The following is a 22845-nucleotide window of genomic DNA, read 5'->3' on the forward strand; positions in this document are numbered from 1 at the left end:
CTGCGATAAGAAACGGGCTTGAATAACCGGAAGAAAAAATGCACTTTTTAGATACTTAAGGAATAAAATAACCATGGTTAAAAACAAAGGTTAATAAATATACAGAATTATGTTTGCTAGCTTTGTTTGCCTGCATCCACTCACACTGCCATTGGGTATCTTTTACAAAGTTGGTGAAAGTGATTCCCTGCTGTGTTCACCCAAAAACCTCCCCTTCATTTTCATAATTCAGGAATTATTTTAATAGTGCCTTTCCTATCAGCTACCCCAAATATTCTCTTGTTGAATATTTCTGGGGCCTGTACTTGAAGAAAGACGTAATTTCTTTCCCCCAAATCTGTGAACAGGACACTTTTTTAAAATGTCAAAATAAACCATCTGCTTGTACAACTGTTTCTAATTACTTCCCTGCCTAGACTCTCCACTGGAGGAGTTTGGCACTAGCACCCCGCCCAGAGCCGTTCCACTGCCCAAGTCCTCACAGGCAATTGAGTCTCCAGGAGGAGCCCAGAACCTGCGAGTTCGGGTGTCCCAAGTCCTTCTGCCTGGACATCTGCTGGTGACACTTCTCCCTCCCGTTGCCTCCTGTGAAAGCCCCACCTTGGGCAGGCAGAGCAGCTGGCCTGCCCTCCTGCCTGCACAGACCCTCAGCTCAGCATGCATCCCCCTGGCTTCAGGTTGTTGCTGGTCTCCTCCCTTCTCTTCGTTGGGCTGTCAGCTGCCCCTCAAAGCTTCTCACCATCTCTGAGGTAAGATCGGTTTATTTTTCCTTGAGACAGACCCGCTGTGCTGTACGTGGCAGAACTCAAGCTTGCAGATGACTGAGTTTCCTAAGCCAAGACCAGTTACAAAGTTGGACCTGGGATAAACTGTTTTCAACCTGTTCCGCCTTTTCTCTCCTTCTATCTAGCCTTGATGTTGCTTCATATCTTCTCTTTTGTTTTTTTTCTTTGGAAAAGAATACTCATTGAATAAAATACCATCTCTCTCTCTCTCTCTCTCTCTCTCTCTCTCTCTCTCTCTCTCTCTCTGCAAATACGTGTAAGGGAGGAGTTTTTTTTTTCTAACCTCAAGTCAAAGATGCACTTATGCACACCTGTGTCACCCAATAACCTGCAAGGCAGCTTTATTTCCACTTTCTAATACAGCACCTTCTATTATGCTTGACGACCCTGTCAAATCTTGTATTACATTTTGAAAGAGACAACGAGTTCCATTTCAACTTTTAAAAAGTAGAATATTTAAGGTCTGCTTCAAACACAATTTAAAAGCATTTCTTCCTATCTTATACACGATTCATACCACTTTTTCTATATATTCATCATTTGTTTCTTCTTTTTCATGAAATAATCTCCACCTAGCTATTAGATAATAACGGGGCATTTTTAAAAAGAAAAAAAAACAAAAAGCCAGCCAAATATCATACTTCAGACTAATTTGCATTTAATCAAAATGTGCATTTAAGATTAAGTGGCAATCCACCAAGGAGCTGGGGGCCATAGATTCTATCTACTTGGAAGGTGCTGTTTCGAAGAATGGTTAAAACACAGCCCTTCAGAGGCATACTTGGCCCACAGAAATATGATGCTGGAGGCTACTTCTCCACAGAATGTGTGTGTGTGGGGGGGAGTGGGCTGGGACAAGAAGGGGCGGGTCCTGTGTCTGACCATGGCCTGGCTGTGTGGCCTCTTATCTTATGCAGAAGCTTGTCCGGCGCCCCCTGCAGGCTGTCCAGGGCCGAGTCTGAGCGTAGATGTCGTGTACCTGGGCAACCCCCAGGGGGTGCCCTGTGCCATGACCGTGGCCGGTGCGAATGCGGGGTCTGCATCTGTCAAGTGACTGAACCTGGCACCTATTTCGGACCGCTGTGTGAGTGCCACGACTGGGTGTGCGAGACCTACGACGGGAAAACCTGCGCAGGTAAGGCCCAGGTGCTCTGTACCTTGGGGGGCACCTGCCTCCAGACAAGTACTGAGCTAAATTGTTGCAATCAGAAAAGACCTTGCTTCTGTGCAATTTTGGCATTATTTATTACAATATTTCTCCTCCTCTTCGGCCCTCACTTAAGTGGAAATTGTAAACATGTGTGTGTGTGTGTGTGTGTGTGTGTGTGTGTGTGTATATATATATATATATATATATATATATATATTTCATTGACTTCCTTATAAATTTCACTTGCCTCTCCTGTGGCTCCTTATCATGAACTAGATTCTTCAGAGCCTCACAAATGGGGTTACCTTGAGAGGCTCCCTGATCTCTATCAGAATGCCAATCATCATATTTGAAGATTATGATCCTCATTTTTCCCCCTATTTTCCGCAAAATCAAGGAGGCAGCATCTTTGAGCTTGAAATTACCTTTTTACTCTTAGGGTATTCTTCAGGGAGAGAGGTACATATCTAAGATCATGGTATTGAAAGGAATAAAATGACCCATATTTACTTGGACACATTTCGTTTTAGCTTCTTGGAATTCTGAGCTGCAGTGAAAATGTGCTATCTTGTAAGGGGAAAGTGAAATTTGTTTCCCTTACACACTTGAAATTATAATTCAAATTCTGATATTGGAAAGGGTCAGAACCTTTAAACTCTTTAACAGTTTCATGTAGCTGTGTCTTTTAGGGATGGCTAGGATCCTCAGTTAATCAACTGTGACCAACGCAGGAACTCTAGCAAAAGCCAGCATGATGTGTGCCAAGCAGGGTTTGGCCGATTAGTAGGAAAACAAAGCAAGTTATTTTACTCTCGAGGCTGCTAAAACTAAGATGTCCAACAATAACATCAAGAGATCAAAACCAAACTTATAACAACAGTGTTTTTCCTTAGTACCTGAGCCCAGGAGTCCATCAAGACAGCTCTAATATTTAGGTTGTGTGAGATGGAAAAAATAGTCCTAGAGGTAACTCAGAGGGGCACAAGTGCTTCTAAGTGGATTGTTTGTGAAGCCTTGTAAAGACTCTGATTCAACCCTTGCTATTTTAACTACAAGAGCTTCAAGCTTGAATTTTTAGTGGTAGCTCCTTGGAATGAAAGCAATGTTTTATCTGCCTTTTCGTTCCAAATTCAGCTATCACCCAGTCTCTCTGAATTTACTGTCTCTGGCAAGACCTTCACAATGGTATGAGTTTTGAACAAAATTTTCAGGGCTTTTAGTGTTCTTGTTTGATTAGAAAAGAAAGTGGTGAGATATATCCTTTAGGTAGTGAAACTGGCCATGCTGGCTGAGGGCCGTCCATAAGCTTTCCTGCTAGGGCCTTGGCTGGTCCCTTGCTGTGAATCTGGTTGTGCAATGCTGTGGGCTTTGGAGTCCTTTCTCCTTCCTTGGAGGGAATGGTTGTTTACTTGTGACATCTTAGTCACTGAATTTTTTCCTTCTTGATACTAAATGTGAGACCAAGCCACACGTTTTTTGTGCCTTTCTGCATCTGTTTACAGCTGAGTAGAATACTTGTGTTCATCTGTCATTCTTGCAGAAGGATGTACATTGACGGGTGGCCACTAGGATTTCCCTTTAGGGCCTTCTTTGGTATCTGCCTCTGACACTACTGTAAGCACATTTTCCAGGCCCAGAAGGAATCCTCAGAGGAAGCCCAGATCTGCCTTGCCAGCTCACCCTCCTGTGCTTCAGATTTAGCTTCTCTATCCTATTTCCAATTTCACAAATACTGTGAAAATATAGCAAGATGATGTTATTTGTCTGTTTTATGAATCCATCTGACATTTTCCTTAATAAACCCCTGTAAGTCCTTTGTGGAAATACAGTAATTGCCAGAGACTTCCTCTCCATTTTGAAGAAAATAAATCCTGCTCTTGTCACCACAAACTAGTCAGAGTATAGAATCTGTCAGAAAATTTCAGACTTCAAATCTTACTCTATCTAGCTATTTGAACTGAGACAGTTACGTAAACATCTAAGGCTTCATTCTTCATCTGAAAAATAGAAATTTTTTAAAAAATATTTTATTTTATGTATATGAAATTATTCCTGTATGTATGCATGTGTGTTACATGTGTGTCTGGTTCCTGTAGAGATCAGAGGCAGATGTCCAATCCCCTGGAACTACGGTTATGGATGGTTGTGAGTCACCATGTGGGTGCTGGGGACCAACCCAGGTCTTCTGCAAGAGGAACAGTTGCTTTCAGCTGTAGAGCCCTCCTTTGAGGGCCTCCCTGCCCCCTGCCCCATGGATATCTTAACAATAACAGCCTTATAAAATTGTAATATTTAATATGTGTAAAATATTTTGTGCGGTATCTGACATGAAGCAAGTGTTCAATATAGACTAATGTATTGATGTATATAACATTATCATGTATGGACAGATGGATGTATGGGAGGACAGGTAGAAAGATAAGTAGGTGGCCTGACCTTATGGTAACTGGGTATTTGTGGCTATGAGATGAATTTAATCTTCTTTCAATTTAATTTTATTCTTGTAGTTGGGACCTGTTACTGATTTGAGGCCCAAAAGGTCAAACAAGGATAGCAATTCTGGCCTGGCATCAAAACGTCTGCATTATGCACACTGCCCTTTTAAACTGTAGTCAGGATTCTTACACGGTGAATCATAAGAACTGTACTTATTATAATTGGAGCTGGTTGAAAATGTCCACACTACCACAAGTATGTTTCTTCCAGTGGCACCTGAATTTGTCTCTCATTTCTGTAGCATACACATCTGGGCAGTGACCGTTCCTGGGGTGTGATGGTTTATTGTGGGATAAACTAATTTTGGTAACTTGTATTTGTGGAGAACAGCAGTATGGATTTTTGTTTGTTTGTTTGTTTTTGTTTTTTGGGTTTTTGTTTTGCATGAAAGCAAACTTTAGCTTGCATTTCTAACTTATCCCCGATAAAGCCCATTTACAGCAACGATGCACCGAAAATAAGACATTGGTTTCCTAAAAAGGTTTGAGAGTTGCTCTTGAAATGTGTCACTTAAAATTAATCAGTGTTTGCCAGGCGGTTGTACCACACGCCTTTAATCCCAGCACCCAGGATGAATAGATTGGTGGATCTTTGTGAGTTTGGTGCCAATATGGTCTGCAGACAGAGTTCCAGGATGGCCAGAGCTACATAGAGATGCCCTGTCTTGAAAAAGCAAATAAGATAAAATAAAAAATAAAATAATTTGTTCAGTATTACTCTCTTGGGCACAGACAAATCCACCCCTCCTCTGACATAAACATAATAAAAATAAAGTAGGGGGCTAGAGAGGTAGTTCATGGTTAAGAGCACTTGTTGCTCTCATAAAGGAACTAAGTTCAATTTTTCCAGAACCCAGAGCAAGTGGCTCATGAGTGGGTGACCTGACATTTGACTTTTTTTGGGGGGGGGGTTAGTGTTCATAATTGGGAACAATTACTGATTTCAATTTAGGTAACACAAATCACTATGTGTTTGGTAGTCTCTCTGTGGTTGAAGAAGTTGGGAAGCTGGTGTTGCGTGGTGGTTTAGCTATAAGATAAGAGGCTACCAGAACGCAGTGTAGGGTTTAATTCCAATGGGGATTCTATTGAGCCAGGTATTAAACACTGTGGTTAAACCTTTGTTAAAAAGAGGAAACAACTGATGTAAAACTGTAAGGATAGAGAATTGCTAGTTAAAAATAAAGACATGGAATTCCAAGAACTCAGGCACCAGCATTTGGGAAGGCATAAGGCATGCACTAGGAATAGTGAATGACACTGGGCTGGCTGGGCTGGATCTTAGTGTCACAGGCAAAGCAGCAAGGGGCCTGCTAAAAAGATGCTAGAGATGAAGACTTGAAATAGAGCAGTAAACCTTACCACAGTTTGTGTCTCATAAACAGCAGCTAGGAGCTATTGCATTCTGAGATGTAGGAGCAATGGCTGTGGTTTGGTCCATGAGAAGTGTCAAGGTATACAGGGTCACCGAGTAGAACAGAGGCTCAGTGAATGAGAATTTAAATACTGCGTGCACCTGCAGTCCAGAGAATTGAGATGGTTTTAAAAACTATTTTTAAGCACTGTTCTTGTAGTTTGGTACTCTAGGACAAGTGAGATCCTGAATGAAAAAGGAGGCAGATCTGAGTGAATGGGGATGTGCTCGAACAGATGAATAAATCAGGAAAGGATCTAGATACTCAACCAGACAGTGTTTTTATGTAGAAATACCATGAAATGTAGAATTATTATTGCTTGATACAACTCTGTATTTAATTCACTAAGAATCCTCGCACTGGATGAGAATCCTGTCTGAACTATTAATTGGTTTGAATTGATAATTGTGAACCAATTAATAATTTTCTCTCAATTTAATGTCTTTGGAGGCAATAATATCCTTATGGTTATAAAGAAATTGAATCGAGCATGATATCCATATAATTTGCATGTTGATATATGTCTATTTGAGTTGCATGATTTATGCATTTATTCAGATTATTTAATATTCTTATCTACATTCGTTTTTATATACAAACACAAATATAATTAATGGAACTAAAATTGAATATCTTCAGCATATGAGATTTTCTTGCAATTATTTCTGACTTTTATACAGTTAAATAGCTACCATGGGTGTGATATGTCTTTGTAAGACTATTATACTTTCTGAATTTTCATAACCCAAGGGCTACTTGATGTGCTTTTCTGCCTCATAGTTATGATTTCTTCTAGACTAGTGAGTCATTTCTTTCCAATCCTATTTTTGTGGATTTATTCTTTGGTTTTTCCTCTCTTAGTAATTTTCTATCTTCCATTTCATCCCTTCAAGCCTTATACAGTGTTCTTTACTCACGATTTTGTCTTTGTCTAGCTCCATTTGGACTTAGCTTCCTTTTCCCCTCTCTGTGGAGTCAGTTAAAGGCGTGGAGAACCTAAAATCACTGCCTTTAATCTTCCTCTCCACTGAAGCACATCGTGGTCAGACTCTGTACATTGCTACCTTTTGTGCCGTTCCTTCATGGTCTTGTCATTACTTGTAATTTTGGATTAGAGGTCACCAGTACGAGCTTGAGTTCACTTTACATGGGTGTTTGGGGGACTGTGCTATTTTAGACTCATCTGTTTTAAGTAAATGTACTTTGTATTACCACAAGTGATATATAAAAGCTAAAGGTTTTCTCTTAGAGAAAGTACCAGTTGTTCAGATCATTTTCTTAGCGTTATCAGGTGAAGTGGATAGCACTCCGAAGTTCTACCAAGGAGACTCCAACACCTTGACTTTGCTTATTACATGCTCTTGAAAACGTAGAAGACCATATTTATAACCTCAGGGTACCTAAATCAAATAATATAAATTATGACAAGGCCTTATTTTTTGACATAATTTCCCCCAAAACAAAAAGAAAAATATATTTATACGTTCGCGAGAGGTAAATAACCAGTACCAATGTCATAGGCACAGAACCCCCCTGTCCCTCATTTGCTTGCCTTCATTTCCTGGAAGATTCTTTTTGTATCTATTTCCTCTTGAGGTTATAATAAATTTCACAAGTCTTACAGTTTTAACAACCTATGTGGATTTTCTGATAGTTCTGCAGGATAGAGGGCTGGTCTGGGTTGGCCAGGGCTGAGTTATGGACAGACTCTCCCATTATGGAGGTGCTGTAGATAATCGGCTTCCTGGTTATTTGATGTTGAGAGAATTTAGTTCCCTGTGATTTTGACTGAGATGTTTGTTTTCTGCAGCTAGTCCACTTTGAGTCTAAGGGTTCATTCTCCAGTCTTTGTGCTTACTCCGGGCAATGTCTCAGAACCATCAAAGGCACTCTAGTCCTTCATGCTGCCATTTCAGAACGTCTTCTGTTGTCAGTCTTCTCTCCTCATTATTATAAGCCAGCTCTCTGCTTTTAAGGACCATTTGTCCAAACTCACTTCAGTAACCCAAGGTGAACATTTCATCTCAAGACCCATTCCTTTAACCGAACCACTGAAGTTCCTTTCATCATGTATGATAATCTATTTATAAGTCCCAGTATCAAGGAAGTGAGTACTTTTGAGGACTTTCTGGTCTACAGTAGGGTGATGACCCTACTGTAAATTGCTGTGCATGTGAATGGCAATGGAGAAGTTCCATGTCTATCAACACCTGCTGCTACTGGGCTTAGTCCTGTTTATCACTGCTGAGCCTCTATTTCTTTTCCAGAGCAATCGTCAGGATTCAATTTCTATGACCTCTCTAGAATAGCACGAAGATTTTAATATAGGTCTGAAGAAAACTAGAGGTTTGTAGGTTTTTTTGTTTGTTTGTTCGTTTTTCAACAGAGTTTCTCTGTGTAACATCCCTAACTTTCCTAAGCTTGCTTGGTAGACCAGGCTGGCCTCAAACTCACTGAGATTCTTCTGCCTTTGCTTCTTGAATGCTAGGATTAAAGGCATGCACCACCATCACTCGGCTGAGGTTTGTGTTTTTCAGTGCAGTTGCTGCTTTCAATATTTAGTATCCTCACTTGTCATTATAACTCAGTCATAAATTTTGTTTCCTTGTCTGTGTAAAGGGGACAGTGATAGTACAAAGTGAATACAATAGCAGGCAACTTCATTCTGCTGGATATTCCTCCACTACTCTGGCTGAAGATGAGTAGGGAGAGGAGTGAGTGCATCAACAGAGGATGATCTGGAGGGAGCTGCTTTGTGCATCTCCTCTACTGCCTGAAGTATGAGTATACACTTTGAATCAAGAGAAGGACAAGGTGGCCACACATGGCAACGTGGTGCCTATAAGATAGAGGATCTAGTGTCTCAGATTCCTTTGTTCAGACCCTTTGCATCTGGGCAGCGTGTCTCAAGACTTCTTTGTCCATATGAGGAAGGAAAATCTTTGTTCTTTTCTTTTTTTGAGAGGCAGGTCTTATTTTTTTTAAAGATTTATTTATTTTTATATTATGTGTGTGGGTGTTTTGCTTGCACATAGGTCTTTATACCATATGTGCTCCTGGTGTCCATGGAAACTAGACTACCCTGGAACTGGAGTTTCAGATGGTTATGAGCCACCATGGGAACTAGGAATTGAACTGGGTCCTCTGCAAAAACAACCCCTTTGCCATATCTTTAGCCCCAGGAATACAGTTTTCTCTTGTTTATACCCCTGTTAAATTATGGCTGTATTCAAAAAGTTCAAGTTTGTTAGAAGAGAGTATAGGACAGAGGCAGTGGTGACCTTGATCTCAGGAGACCTGAAAACACATTTCCTTTGCTAGATCACTTAGTTTGTAGCCATTGTCAGCTTGGACAAATCCTGGAAGATTCAGTTTGATTATTTCTGAAATGCATTTAATTTTTATTCTGGGGAAGATTACTGAAAAAGTAGTTAAATCATAAAAGTCCTCAATTTATCTGAATACCAAAATTTTATTAAAACAATGCATATTTGTTATGAAAGGATCAGTGAAGACAGTGTGGGTGTAAGTGTTGTGTTCTAACTACAGAAAAGATAACCATGCAAATGATAAATGTGCTTTTACCTATACTATAGTGCATACACATATAGGCTTGTCATATATAATGAAAGATACTGTGTATCTGTAAATTTAAACAGATAAAGAAACAATCAACAGAGGCCATTATGTTTCATGTAGAAAATAGCTTCCAACTGAGGCTCAGACCTTTTGAAGTTCAGCATCATCCTGTCATGTCTCTAGGAGAGACTTAATGCTGAAATTTATTAGATTAACTCAATCCTAAGTATTCTTCTCATGGAGCAGAGACAACTCTGATGGTTTTGTTTGCTTGCTTGTTGTTGTTGATTTTAAGTGGATTTTTAATTTTTTCTTTTGCTTCTGAGTTTGAGATGAGCTTTATTTGGATTATTCGTTGTAGTCACCCAGACTAGTGACTTGCTCACACTAGGAGACATATGCCAGGAATCTCAGAAAAGCATGGGTCTTTTCTACTCACTTTCCGTGTAGGACCTCTGTCCACTGAATGAAGGACAAACTCTCTATGCTGTTTATTCTTAGTTTTAGCACTTCTTTCTCTTTGTCACTTGTATTCCTACCAAGAGTTCCACAATAGCCCATAATGGAGTATAACAAAAGTCTACTTATTTGGGGTTAAACTCATAGAAAGAATAGCGAAAGCTCTGCAGTCCTCTGCGTGCGCTGCGAACTGGAACCAAATCCATCAGCAAAGAGAAAGCTGCGTATGCATGCCCAAAGTGCGCTGAATAATTGCTTAACGTAATACTTTACCAGACTATCGGAGGACTTACATCATGGTGATCTTATTTTATCCTCTGGTGTGTCTTTCTTGGTACTGAGTTTTGTAATCTGGACTCCTGTAACAATTATCCACACACCTAAGTGCAAACTTCCCTACACAGAGGTGCACACAGCTTTCTGGCATGCTGGCTTTTGCATGTTCATGTCACATTTCCACTAGCATGAGTTGGCTTTACAGACCTAGTTTCCTGATCTTGGCAAGAGGGAGCTTCAGATCAGTGGAACTAGCAAAATGATAGCCATTGTCCTTTGAGAAATTTAGCTCCCAAGTTTAGTCTGAGATTCAAGGGCTCAGATCACACCTGAGAGAGTGAAGTCTAATTCTTCTGGGAGTGGGGTATCACAGGGATTTTCTGTGGTGATGTTAAGCCTCTGCACAGGTGAATTCTCAAGCTATTTTCCATTAACTCTTAAATTGATAAAGATAGAGAGCTGGAAGAAGATTACAAATCTCATTTTCTCTGGAAAAAGAGTACTTTGTCTTTTCAAGAATCACATTTCCTGGCAAATAAGAAACTGTATCTTGTAATAGAACTCACTCTTCCGTCTATTCCAAATCATCGTACTTAGGGTTTGATAGAAGAATGACGGCTTTATAAAGGGAAGAGAAGAATAAGGACATTATAAGAGTAGTGGCCTGACCTTGCTCTGCCCCAGTCTTTGCTCATTCTGTAAAAAAGTGTCACTGCTCCAAGTCCTATCATAGTAATCTTCTATGAGCAGTTTCTAGTTCAAATGCCAAAGTATTCCAAGGAGATAGTTACCCACCTAAATTTCCTGATCCATTATTTTATTGGGAAATTTCTTAGAGGAAGATAGGGTGAAAATAAAAAAGAGATTGAAGAGTCAGGGTATTACTTCACATTTCTCTTATGGCAAAGTGGTAGCTGTACATTTGTTATTAAGTTCATGGGGAAGAGCAAGCAGCCAAAATCAGAAAACCAAACACAGTAAGTGTATTTTCTAATTAATGTTCCCTCACAGCTACCATTATCTGCTGTGCAGAATAGTTACACAAAACTAGTTATTTTTCTAAGAAAAATGTCTTAGACATTGAAGTCTTTTACTCCACAAAATGAAAAGCACGAGTTAAAGACTTTTAATTTCTCAGTCAATACCAGTGGTTATATAAGCTCTAACAGCTGTTTTGACCTGAAAATAATTCATCTGTTTCAAGAAAGAAAATATTTGATTTAGTGGATAAAGTTCTCTCAGTTGCCTACTTGGATGGAATGGAGCCTTGGATTTAATGCTGAGTTAGGAACACAAAAGAACAGTGAGAATAATCAACTTAATCTCCATATGCTTTTTTGGAAATATTTTCATAGATATGAATTCAATTTTTGTAACTTTTAAGAATTAGTGGATATAATTCTCTGACAGCCAAACTGAGAAATTATATTGAAGCACAATATTAACGTGAAATCTACATATTTTGAAGAATATTTTCATAGAGTTTTGAAGAACTGAAATAGAGACATAATTTTAAAGGGGCCTCATTTTTTATTTTTAGATAATTTTTTTGTTAGAAAATCAAATGTTGATTCTTATTTCTGCCCTCTGTTAGTGAATGTAATACACACTTAAATATTGAAGAAGAAATACTTTATAGATATTAGGTTTAAAGAATTCACAGTAAGAGAAATTACAGGTACACAATTATGTGGTATATCAAGACGAATGCTTTTTTCTTAGTCATAATTGAAGTCCCACAAGAGAATTCATTTTGTATTAATTCGTATTCAAATAAGAAAATTCCTCCTGAGTCAGCAATGGGAAAAAAAATTAATCTGCAATTCTCCTTGTCTATAAAAGTAAAGTAAAGGGGTTGGGGATTTAGCTCAGTGGTAGAGCGCTTGCCTAGCAAGCGCAAGGCCCTGGGTTCGGTCCTCAGCTTCAGAAAAAAAAAAAAGAAAAGTAAAGTAAAAAATAATAATGACAAAATAAAATCTAGACAGGGTGTTCCTATGAACAGTCTTTCTTTATTTTGTCAGTGATGGATTTTTGGCTTTTATGAATGTCACAATAGAAACCCTGTATTTTCTTGCTCTTATAATACTAAAACATAATACTAACATTATTATATTAAAATATGATTAATTATTATTATTATTATATTCTTCTAATATTAAATCAAAAAGAGAACTCTAAAAATCCAGTTACACCAGTTTTAATATATGTTTGACCCTTTTGAGATGAAAGCAATGTGAGCCCAGAGATATGCAGAATGAGGGACATCCACAGAAAACTGAACTGACTCATCATGGAGGTTTGCTTTATCCCTTTGATGGATGTGATAGACTTTTGGTCTTGATGTGAAGACTCTAGGGACGTTCACTTTTCAGCCTGCCATGGATTCCTGATATTATTTTCCTGCATTTCAGGTTGTTCTGCTGACAGTTGACATAGTATTTGAAGACACAACGGCATAATACTGACCTACCATAGTGCAGAATTCGCTGAGTTGAGTAAGTTCTCCCTCCTTTAAGAAGTTGAGGGGCCCGTTTGAATGGGAGAGAGAGGTCAAGGCAGACTGCTCCAGAGAAGGCATCAGAACAGGAAATAAACAAAGGCTCTCTCTTTTCACCTCATTTGTTCCTTACTATGTGTCTTTTAGAAGTCACTTCACTTCTTTGAGCCTCCAGTGAGTTAAAATCACAAAGAATTTATTAAATGTTTAGCATAGGTTATTTAGAGAAGAACGGGAATATATTAGGTTAGGACTGAGCATTGTTGGAGGCAGAGAAACAATCTGAGTGTGGCTGCATTCTATGACTCTGAGTTCCATAGAAGAGTGGGAAGTGCTCGGTCTTCTGCAACTGTCTGCTGAAGAGGGAGATCCTGTGACCTTCAGCTCATCTTGAAAGCTCTATTTTCTTTGAGGGCTTTAACTTTTCTTCCATAAATAATTACTTCTCTTGGTGTCTTCCTGTTCTCTCTCTGTGAGTCTAGTTAATCGAGGATCCAAAAAAATTCTGGAAAAAGCATACCTGTACTAAATATTGCTGTTGTTTTCTGAACAATACAGCATAACCACTATGTATCACTTGTATTTATTGTATTGCATCATGGTATATGCAATAGAGAGAGAATATAAGTTTATCAAATGATATATATACGTTATATGCAGATGTTGTGCATAAATTTGAATATTTAGTTATTTGTGTCTACATAAGTTCCTGGAACCACTTCTGGCAGATGCCAAGGAAGACTAGATTTAATTACTGCCCAGTGCCTAAATATTATTGTAACAGAGACAACATTGTTTTATAAGTTTGGGTCCTTAATTTCCCAACAACTCATAGATGGCCCATTGGAAACACAGTAAAATTTATCTTGTAGGTGTGTGGTTATTAAAATCTAAATAGCCTGTATTCCTCATTGTGTGGAATAGACAGCTAAGGGGAAGGACATGGGAACCCTGAGCTTGTAAAACAAGAGATAAAGGATATTGTATGTCAAAACGGGGGAGAGAAGAGAAAATTCTTTTTGTTAATAGATAGTGTCATATTGAGTGTGGTGGTTTGAATGAGAATGGACTTTTATGTTCAAATATTTGGTTCCCAGTTGGTGAAACTATTTGGAAGGATTAGGAGGTGTGACACAAGTATTTCGGCTTACCTGGTGATATTAAATCTTTTCTCTGTAATTTAAATGACAAAATGTAGTATCAAGCAATAATTATTAAGTACTGTTCCATGTGTGAGACTTCAAGAGCCAGAATAGTGAAGAAATGGAAAGAAAACCGTCTGGGTTGAAAAGTTGGTTCTGTTCATTTTGAACTGTGTGATTTGAGGAACTAAATGAACTTTTTTGTCCATCTATTTTCTCTTTATGTTGTTATTGTGAATGTAAAGACCCAGGGGGAAAAATCCCTGGCATTAAGTGAGGGCTCAACAGAAGTTACTTTTACCGTCTGTTTCATAAACTCACTCTTTTATCTAACTATGTGTATACTTCTCAAGCACAGTAATATTTATGATAATATTGTACTTGAGGACTATAGTTTTATTGCTGTGAGAGTGCTGTTACAAACTACTCCTAATTCAGCGTCTTATTAAAAAGCCCACTTATTTCTCAGTTTTGAAAATACAGCACAAATATAATAAAGCCAGAGTGCAGGCTGGTTCAGATTTACACTTTGTGTTTTCCATGTTCTGCACTGCTTGCTTTCGCAAGGTCAAAGCAAGAAGAAATATGTGTGGTCTCTCAGAACTCTAACTCCAAACTCTTAACCTGCATTGTGCAACATCACATCCATGAGCAAAAGGATTCACCAGGAAAATGTGAATACCCACACTCTGCCTGGGAACATGGCCCAACTAAGCATTATGGGACCCACACTTAGAAAAAGTGATACTGGCAACCAGTAGCTACTTACAGAGGGAGAAATAGTCTTATCCAGTAAAAAGCCCACTGATAGGTTGCCCAGTCCTAACTGGTCAGCCCTAAACACATACCAGCAACATTAAATGAGCTTTGTAGGGTTTGTGTGTGTGTGTGTGTGTGTTCCTGATAATATTAATTATAGATGAGGTCATGTATTTGACATGGAGATGGGATTAGGTAAGAGAGAAGTTGGAGGAGACAGGCCGTCTTGTAAGTCAAAAGAACTGTGGTTAGATATACCCAGTCTCTCATTTATGTGCCTTCTAAATAATCCTTCTGCAAATGTTCTGAAGATCCCAAAAAGTGTAGCAGCAGATCATACCAATTACCGGCACATGACAGACACAGGTTCAATAGTTGCCTATTTCCAGATGGCATTCAGTAAATCTCATATTCTTTCTTAATATATTGTTACATTTTCACATATTTTCTACATTATAATAATATTTTATGGAGAATAATGTGTTTAGTTCCTTGCATAAGTTGTTTTAAGCTTTTTTCTGAAGGTTTTAAAAATCACTGGAATCAGTTATTGTATGAAGTATTATGATTTCTGTTTTTCAGATTTTTGAGCAAAAGTTTTTGTATTACTTAAGAAAAATGTTAAGAGCTTAAGCTGTGCTGTCATCAAGTCATTGGTTGGCAGGACAGTCCTTTTAAAAACTAGTTAGTTTCGTAGCTTTCATACACATAATGTAAATTCTGTTTTCTGTTTTTGTGAAGAGCAAAACATCCTTTGGTAATTAGCTTTTCCATATATTTTGATTGATTTTTGAACTTTAAAATATATTTTGATTGGAAGTCCATATGGATATAAACACATACACACACTCATGTTTGTCTTTGCTTATCAATTTAAGGCTCAACAGTACCAGGATCTAAACTCTACTGAATACTGGAGTAGCTCCATTTCTAGCCCTCACCTGGAGACTACCACCGTTTTAGATAGTAATACCTTGTCCAGTTGATGGCAAATGATCTCCATTAGTATGGTCTGACTGCCTCTGAGTAGCCTATTCAAAGGGTGTCAAAGGGTGTCTCTGTTCTGAGCCAGTCCCAATACTGAAAAAATGAAATGTTCTAATTGACTTGCTCTAGTTATATCACCAACATGTGTGTCCCAAGGCTGAAGGCATTTTAATATAGGTGCATTGTCAAGATGAGGACACGACCTAGGAGCAAAGTGGGGAATGTTCAGGCAGTGGGTCACACATGTAACAAGATTCTCTTATTCCAAGAGACAAGCTCAAGGCTGGATTCTTTGTTTGAAGATGCTGAGAAGACAAAATTTTGAAGATGACATAGGAGCCAATCATTTGCTAAAAGAATAAAAAAATTCACTTTCACAAAGAACATATACTTTTCATTACATGTCCCTGCCCAGAAGAAATCTTAGTTTCAGAATCTCAACTATTTTATTTTATTTATTTATTTTTTTTAATTTATTTATTTATTAAGGATTTCTGCCTCGTCCCCACAACCGCTTCCCATTTCCCTCCCCCTCCCCCGATCAAGTCCCCCCCCTCATCTGCTCGAAGAGCAATCAGGGTTCCCTGACCTGTGGGAAGCCCAAGGACTGCCCACCTCTATCCAGGTCTCGTAAGGTGAGCATTCAAACTGCCTAGGCTCCCACAAAGCCAGTACGTGCAGTAGGATCAAAAACCCACTGCAATTGTTCTTGAATTCTCAGTATTCCTCATTGTCCGCTATGTTCAGCTAGTCCGGATTTATCCCATGCTTTTTCAGACCTAGGCCAGCTGGCCTTGGTGAGATCCCAATAGAACATCCCCATTGTCTTAGTGTGTGGGTGCATCCCTCATGGTCCTGAGTTCCTTGCTCGTGCTCCGTCTCCTTCTGCTCCTGATTTGGACCTTGAGATTTCTGTCCGGTGCTCCCGTGTGGGTCTCTGTCTCTGTCTCCTTTCATCGCCTGATGAAGGTTAATATTCCTGAGGATGCCTATGTGTTTGTCTTTGGATTCACCTTATTTAGCTTCTCTAGGAACATGAATTATAGGCTCAATGTCCTTTATTTATGGCTAGAAACCAAATATGAGTGAGTACATCCCATGTTCCTCTTTTTGGGTCTGGCTTACCTCACTCAGGATAGTGTTTTCTATTTCCATCCATTTGTATGCAAAATTCAAGAAGTCCTTGTTTTTTACTGCTGAGTAATACTCTAATATGTATATATTCCATACTTTCTTCATCCATTCTTCCGTTGAAGGGCATCTAGGTTGTTTCCAGGTTCTGGCTATTACAAACAATGCTGCCATGAACATAGTTGAGCATATACTTTTGTTGTATGATAGGGCCTCTCTTGGGTATATTCCCAAGAGTGGTATTGCTGGATCCAGGGGTAGGTTGATCCCGAATTTCCTGAGAAACCGAAACACTGCTTTCCAGAGTGGTTGCACAAGTTTGCATTCCCACCAGCAATGGGTGAATGTACCCCTTTCTCATTTGTGGACTCTCTTAACATATGACTCACCCTGAGATTCTTTTTTGTGGTGTTAGTCCAGGAGGTCCCGAGGGTGAGCCTCAGGCTCCTCAGGCAGCCCAGCCTGTGTCTCTACAGCACCACTGTCTCAACTATTTTAATACTGAGAAAATACAGATTAGCAAGGAGAAAAGTCTTGATGGTCAAAATAAGGAATTAATTTGCATATTTCTTTCTGTTATTATTTTCCTTCTTTAAAGATGACATCTTTACTTTCTTATCAATATTATGTAGTTTTGAAAATCAAAGTCATTCCTCTTACATGTTGCTTTAAGTGTAATGATGCAGATGTTCTTAAGATGGCAAGTGATTATTTTACCCAGGTGGTTTCTTGAAGAAGTGGGAAATTAGAAAAACAGGTAAATGAGGAAATGAGAAGGTCCTTGTATAAACTGTCTACTTTATCATACATTCCATTTCTTCATTACCTTCTTTTCAAAAGAAAACTGAGATAAATCAGAAACTCTATGTCCTCCGTAGCCTCGTCTCGCATGGCTAGACCTTCTGAGTGGAAAGTGGATTGCAGTGCTGACGAGCCTCCCTGTGATTGTCTTCATCAATCTCTATTCTTTCCGGAAATGGCACATTTGTGTTTGTCATTACCTGCCTTTTGTTCAGTTATGTACCACTCATTATGGATATTTCTTAAAGTGCAAAAGTAAATAATCAAAGAAATTTGTAGGATTTCCTAAAAAACGTTCTAGCTAATTTGCTTCAAGTATTTTTAAGAACTTTATTTTTCTTTTTTATAGCAAAATAGATAAGTAAAAATACACACACATTAAATTTGCCATCTTCAATGTCCAAAGAAAACATGAAAGGAATCAGACAATATCTAGTGTCATAAGACACCAATCTCTTAACTTCACACATTACATGCTGTGGACTTAGTATTTATAGGAGTAGTGTTGTTGTTGTTTTTTTTAAACTAGAGAGTCATGTTTTCTTTAATTTCTAAAAAAATTCAGTCATTTTCGTTGCTAATGTTGCCAGTTGGCCCAAATTACATTTTTAGATATGAAACCAAAACATCTGCCATGAATAAAAAAAAGATGAAGGAATTAACAGCAGATTAAATCACAGAAGAACAAAATTAGTGAGTCTGAAAGCAGAACATCAAAAACAATCTAAATTTAAAAATTTCACTTAAAAAGAAATATTAAAGCAATGTTTATCTGAAGAGCAATTTATTTAATCTCATAGTCTCACAAGTGAATGGTTTAGTTCATGACAGTAGATGAAGTATCTGAATAAATAATGCTTGAAAACATTTCTAACTTGATGAAAACATCATGTTCACACACATAAATCACAATAATCTAAAAACAAAGCAAATATGAAGAAAACTCCATGGGTACACACCATAACCAAATCTCTAGAGATCAGTAATAAGGAAAAAGTCTTAACACTATCCAGAGCAAAATTGTGTTTCTCAGACAGAGGACACAGATAAGGATAACAGCAGATTTCTTTGTCAGAAGACAGTTAAAGCACATCTTTAAATACCCAAAGATACAATAAATAAAAGCAATTACCATAAACCTGGAAGATTATACTCAATGAAACAGTGGTGTCTTTCTTTTAAAATTAAGTTGAATTATTATTATTATGTCATCATCATCATTTTTATTACATCATGTGTGTGTGTTTGTGTATTTATGATGTTTGTAAAATGAAGGTAAGGATTCATGTACCATGATACCCATGTAGAGGTCAGAGGATAACTTTCAGGAATTGGTTCTTTCCTTCCATGTAATGTTCTTGAGATCAAACTCAGGTTGTCAGAGTTGCAGAACATGCATTTATTGGCACCAAGCTATCACTGCTGATCCTTGGTGAAGTATCTCTCAAAAGTAAATGTGAAGTAAAAGTTTCTTAAAGTTTCTTAGGCTTAACAAATGGCTGAAAATTTTTTAGCTGACTTGACCTTCAAGAAATGGTAGAGGTCATCCCCCTAAGAGCAGGGATATGAGAACCAGAAGATAGATTGGTTTGCAAAGGAGTAGACACAGTAACTATACGGGTACATAGAATACAAACTATCTTTTCTGTTACATATGTTTAAAAGAGAAGGTCAGAGGGAAAGAATAGAATATGACTGAAAATGTGGAGATATTGGAGAAAATTCAGGAAAGTCGGTTACTAGGGGAATAGACTGTCTGAGAGTAAAACTAGCAAATGTGCAAATATGCAAGGTAGTTATCATATTTTAAACCCAGAACTCTTAAGGCACCAAAGCTTATAAATCTATTTGGGTGTCATACTTAACATTGTAAATCACAGCAATTTGAATCATTAGTGGTAATTGTTATTCTTATAAATGTCATTTATTTATTCAGTAAGTACATGCAAGTTTAATATTTCAAGTGATATAAACATAAATCTAAACAGTACCCATTTTTGTTCGTTTGAGTTTATATAAGAAATACTGTCCTATACCTATTAAACATCAGTTATTTTTTAAAAACTTATTCTTAGTTGCATCAGTTAAATGAGAAAAACACTCTGAATATATGTGAAGGAATAACAGATACATTCCCAAGGTCTGTCATGGTTAATCTCAGTTGTCAACTTGGTTGGATCTATGATTAGCTCAGAACCCTGCCTAATACATCATTCTGAACAGTTTCTTCTTACCATCCCTTGAAAGTTGAAAGCAGTTTATTGCCTGTAGGTCCTCACCATGGTCTTGATAACCTGTGTTGTTCTCATTGCTGCATGGACTAGCTGAGTATCTGACATTTCATAAGAGACAGGTGTTCTCGTAGCTAATATGATTTTGTCTGATTGCTTTTAAGTCACATCAGGCAAGGTGCTGGAAAAAAGATATAGTTATAGGAAATGATATAAGAGATCATTGTTAACAACACATCCTTGATGGTGACACAAAATAAAATTGATTTGCCCCCATTGCCTTCACAGATAATATGAATGTATGGGTTACACTGGAGACTTACATTGATGCCATCTAGAAGAGAAAGTTCTAATTAGAGACAATGGTTGTTTTTGTTGACATGCTGGCAGTGCAAACTGAGATGCTATTGGAATTGGAATTGTATCCCCCAAATACAATTCCCTTAAAAGAAGCCTATTTGATGTGTATTAGGGTATCAGGGAAGGAGATTCTGCAGTAATGGTCTAGAGGTCTAGAATATTGTATTCTAATATTAAGTGATTGTAGGAATTGCACAGGTTTTCCTGGAATGTGGAGAAGTTTATCTGCAGATCCATATGCATCACCAAGGCCCCCAGTACTTCCCATGTACGGGTATGTTACCATATGCTGGCCTTAGGTAAGGAATTCTTACCATTTCAGGTACGGCATATGGGGTGATCATTTGATTATACCCAGTCTCATCATGTAGGTTCTAGTCTCACAGTTTCTTAAAGTCAGAAGGAAAATTAACTTCTCTAATAAGAAAGTAGTGAAGAGTTTAACTTTAACTAAGTTTGTGCTCAGTATGAAATTGATACAGAGGGTCTGCTTTCATACAGGCATACACTTGCAAAGACCAAACAAGTGTTGGTAATAAAATTCCTAGCATCATCAGGAGGTGGAGAGCAGTGGTTCTCTCTTGTGATAAGAAAACACAGAGAGAAGGTTGGGTACAGATGTTTGGGTATATTTTCTAGAGGATATTCAGTTTAAACAATGCATGGATTTCTGGCTTGATGCCAGCCTTCATCTGACATCTGGGAACATATATACAGTATCAAATGAAACTGGAGTCAAATGGGGATGTTCTTTTTGTTTCAAGAACATGCCCATTTCAGAGCATGGCCTACATTTATTTTTTTAATATTTATTTATTTGGGAGCAGGCGTGTATGTCACAGGGTCCATGTGCGTGCATACGTCAGCTTGCAGGAGTTTGTTCTCTTTACTGTGTGGGTCCTGAAAAATGATCATCACATTTCAAGGCAAGTGTTCTTACCTGCTGAGCCATATTCCTGGTCCAAACTGAAATTTTTTATTGTAATTTTAAAGGGAATATAATTTTAGTTTGATATATACATTTAGCTGGCTTCTTTCAGTGGCCCAGAGGATATGGAGATCTCAGGGTTCATGCCTTTCCTTTTATTTAAAGTAAGTGAATGCTTATTTTATCCATGCTCGTTGGGAGCAATATTGGCAATAGAAGAGTTTGGAGGTCACAGACTTTGGAAGCAGGAGGGGCTTTCCCTGACACTTAACTCTGTCTTTATGAGACATACAGGTTATAAAGCTGCTGACATTGACCAAGCCTATGTTACTTTGACTCAGCTGTAAAGCATTTTAAGTGAAAGTTCTACTTGAATGACAGTGTACCAATTAATTTTTTGTAAATGTAGTTAATCATCATAGAAATTTGTAGAAAAGGAAGTTAATTTCTGTAGTATGTGAATGTTAGGGCTGCATGCTTTTAACTAACTTCTGTTAAGCTCCATCGTCAAAGCCGCACATAGTGGAACTTTAAAAATTCTCAAACTAGAGGAAAAATCCCTAATGTCCTGCTAGGGATGAGGTCACTGAACTCAAAGGATGCTGCAATACTGATGCACACGGAAAACACAGCCTCCAGTCTGTCTGACTCATGCTGAAAAAAATAGAAATGATTGAGAAGTGGACCAAGGTCTTAGTGGGATGATTGCTAGCTTTCAGAACAAGTAAAAGGCAAAATGTTTTCACTTTAACTTTGTCTCAGAAGCTTAGTTATAGGTATGGAACCACTTAAGGAACAGCAGCCTTAGCATTCAGTTCAGCCAGCACTCTGCAACTGCTGAGTTCTGTCCTTTCAAGATTCCTGTGTGGAGCCCTCACCCCATCCAGATGGTGTTGGTAGATGAAGCTTTTGAAAGATGATTAGATGCGGATGAGATAAGGTCATGATTGTGAAGTGGAGAAAAGGAGGAGGAGATAAAGAAAGAAGAGGAGGAAGGAGAAGGGAGGAGGAACGCAGAAATGCCTCTCTTTGCCATGTAAAAAGGGCATAAAAGGTGGCCATGTGCAGGATAGGAAGCAATTCTCCCCCTTTGTTGTTGTTGGTGTTCTTCTTCTTCTTTTTTTCCAAGACAGTGTTTTTCTGTATATTTCTGGCTGTCCTGGAACTTTGGACATCAGGCTGGCCATCAAACTCAGCAAGATCCACCTGCGTCTCCCTCCCAAGAGCTGGGATTAAAGGCATGCACCACCACCTGGCCTGGTTCTTTAATCCAGAACCCAATCCACTGATTTCTCAGTCTCCAAAACCAGGAGAACGAAGTATCCTTTGTCTTAGCCACCAGAGCTATGTCATTCTTACCTAGCCGTCTATGCTGCATGTTTTATTCTTGTGTGCACTCAGTAATCTTCTTGGATGATAATAAATATTTCATATTTCACTAGGCTGATTGATCAGATGAAAAGTCCTGAATCACCTGCAACCCAAATGGACATCGTTCTTCACAGAAAAGAATTCGAATATGTATTTTTTCTCCTTTTGGAATTTTAGATGCTTCAGATAAAAACATTACATGCTCAACAGTTACCCACTCAGGAGCTGATGTTGCTATTTTTGAGAGAAGGGAAATGGAGTAAGAGAATATTCTTTTAGAATCCAGGAAGCCATTTGACTCTATGGAGCTGACACCTTGTTGCAGTTTTTAGGGCCTCTTTTTAATTTCAGTGGATACTAATTTCCTGCTCATGTTTCTTATGGTATCTAGTAATGAATTTGAAATGAGACCGATTGAGCAACATCCTGTGGTGTCCCAGAGAGGAGGATTAGCCTCTCTTCCGTGGGTCTGTGTCCTG

At 38.4% G+C, this 22845-nt stretch overlaps 1 protein-coding gene across 1 annotated transcript in view; it reads left to right on the top strand.

The window, feature by feature from the left end:
- Window positions 1-629: 629 nt before the first annotated feature.
- Itgbl1 (integrin subunit beta like 1) overlaps window positions 630-22845 on the top strand; it is a 180036-nt gene continuing 157820 nt past the window's right edge. The window contains exons 1-2 of the mRNA XM_041666505.1: window positions 630-749; window positions 1703-1920. Coding sequence (XP_041522439.1) covers window positions 658-749; window positions 1703-1920 — 310 coding nt within the window. The 5' untranslated portion in view covers window positions 630-657. The remainder of the gene's footprint in view (window positions 750-1702; window positions 1921-22845) is intronic.

This window comes from Microtus oregoni, unplaced genomic scaffold, assembly GCF_018167655.1.
Source record: "Microtus oregoni isolate MIOR12 unplaced genomic scaffold, Mior012 000001F_ref0000356, whole genome shotgun sequence".
NCBI classification, from domain to species: Eukaryota; Metazoa; Chordata; class Mammalia; order Rodentia; family Cricetidae; genus Microtus; species Microtus oregoni.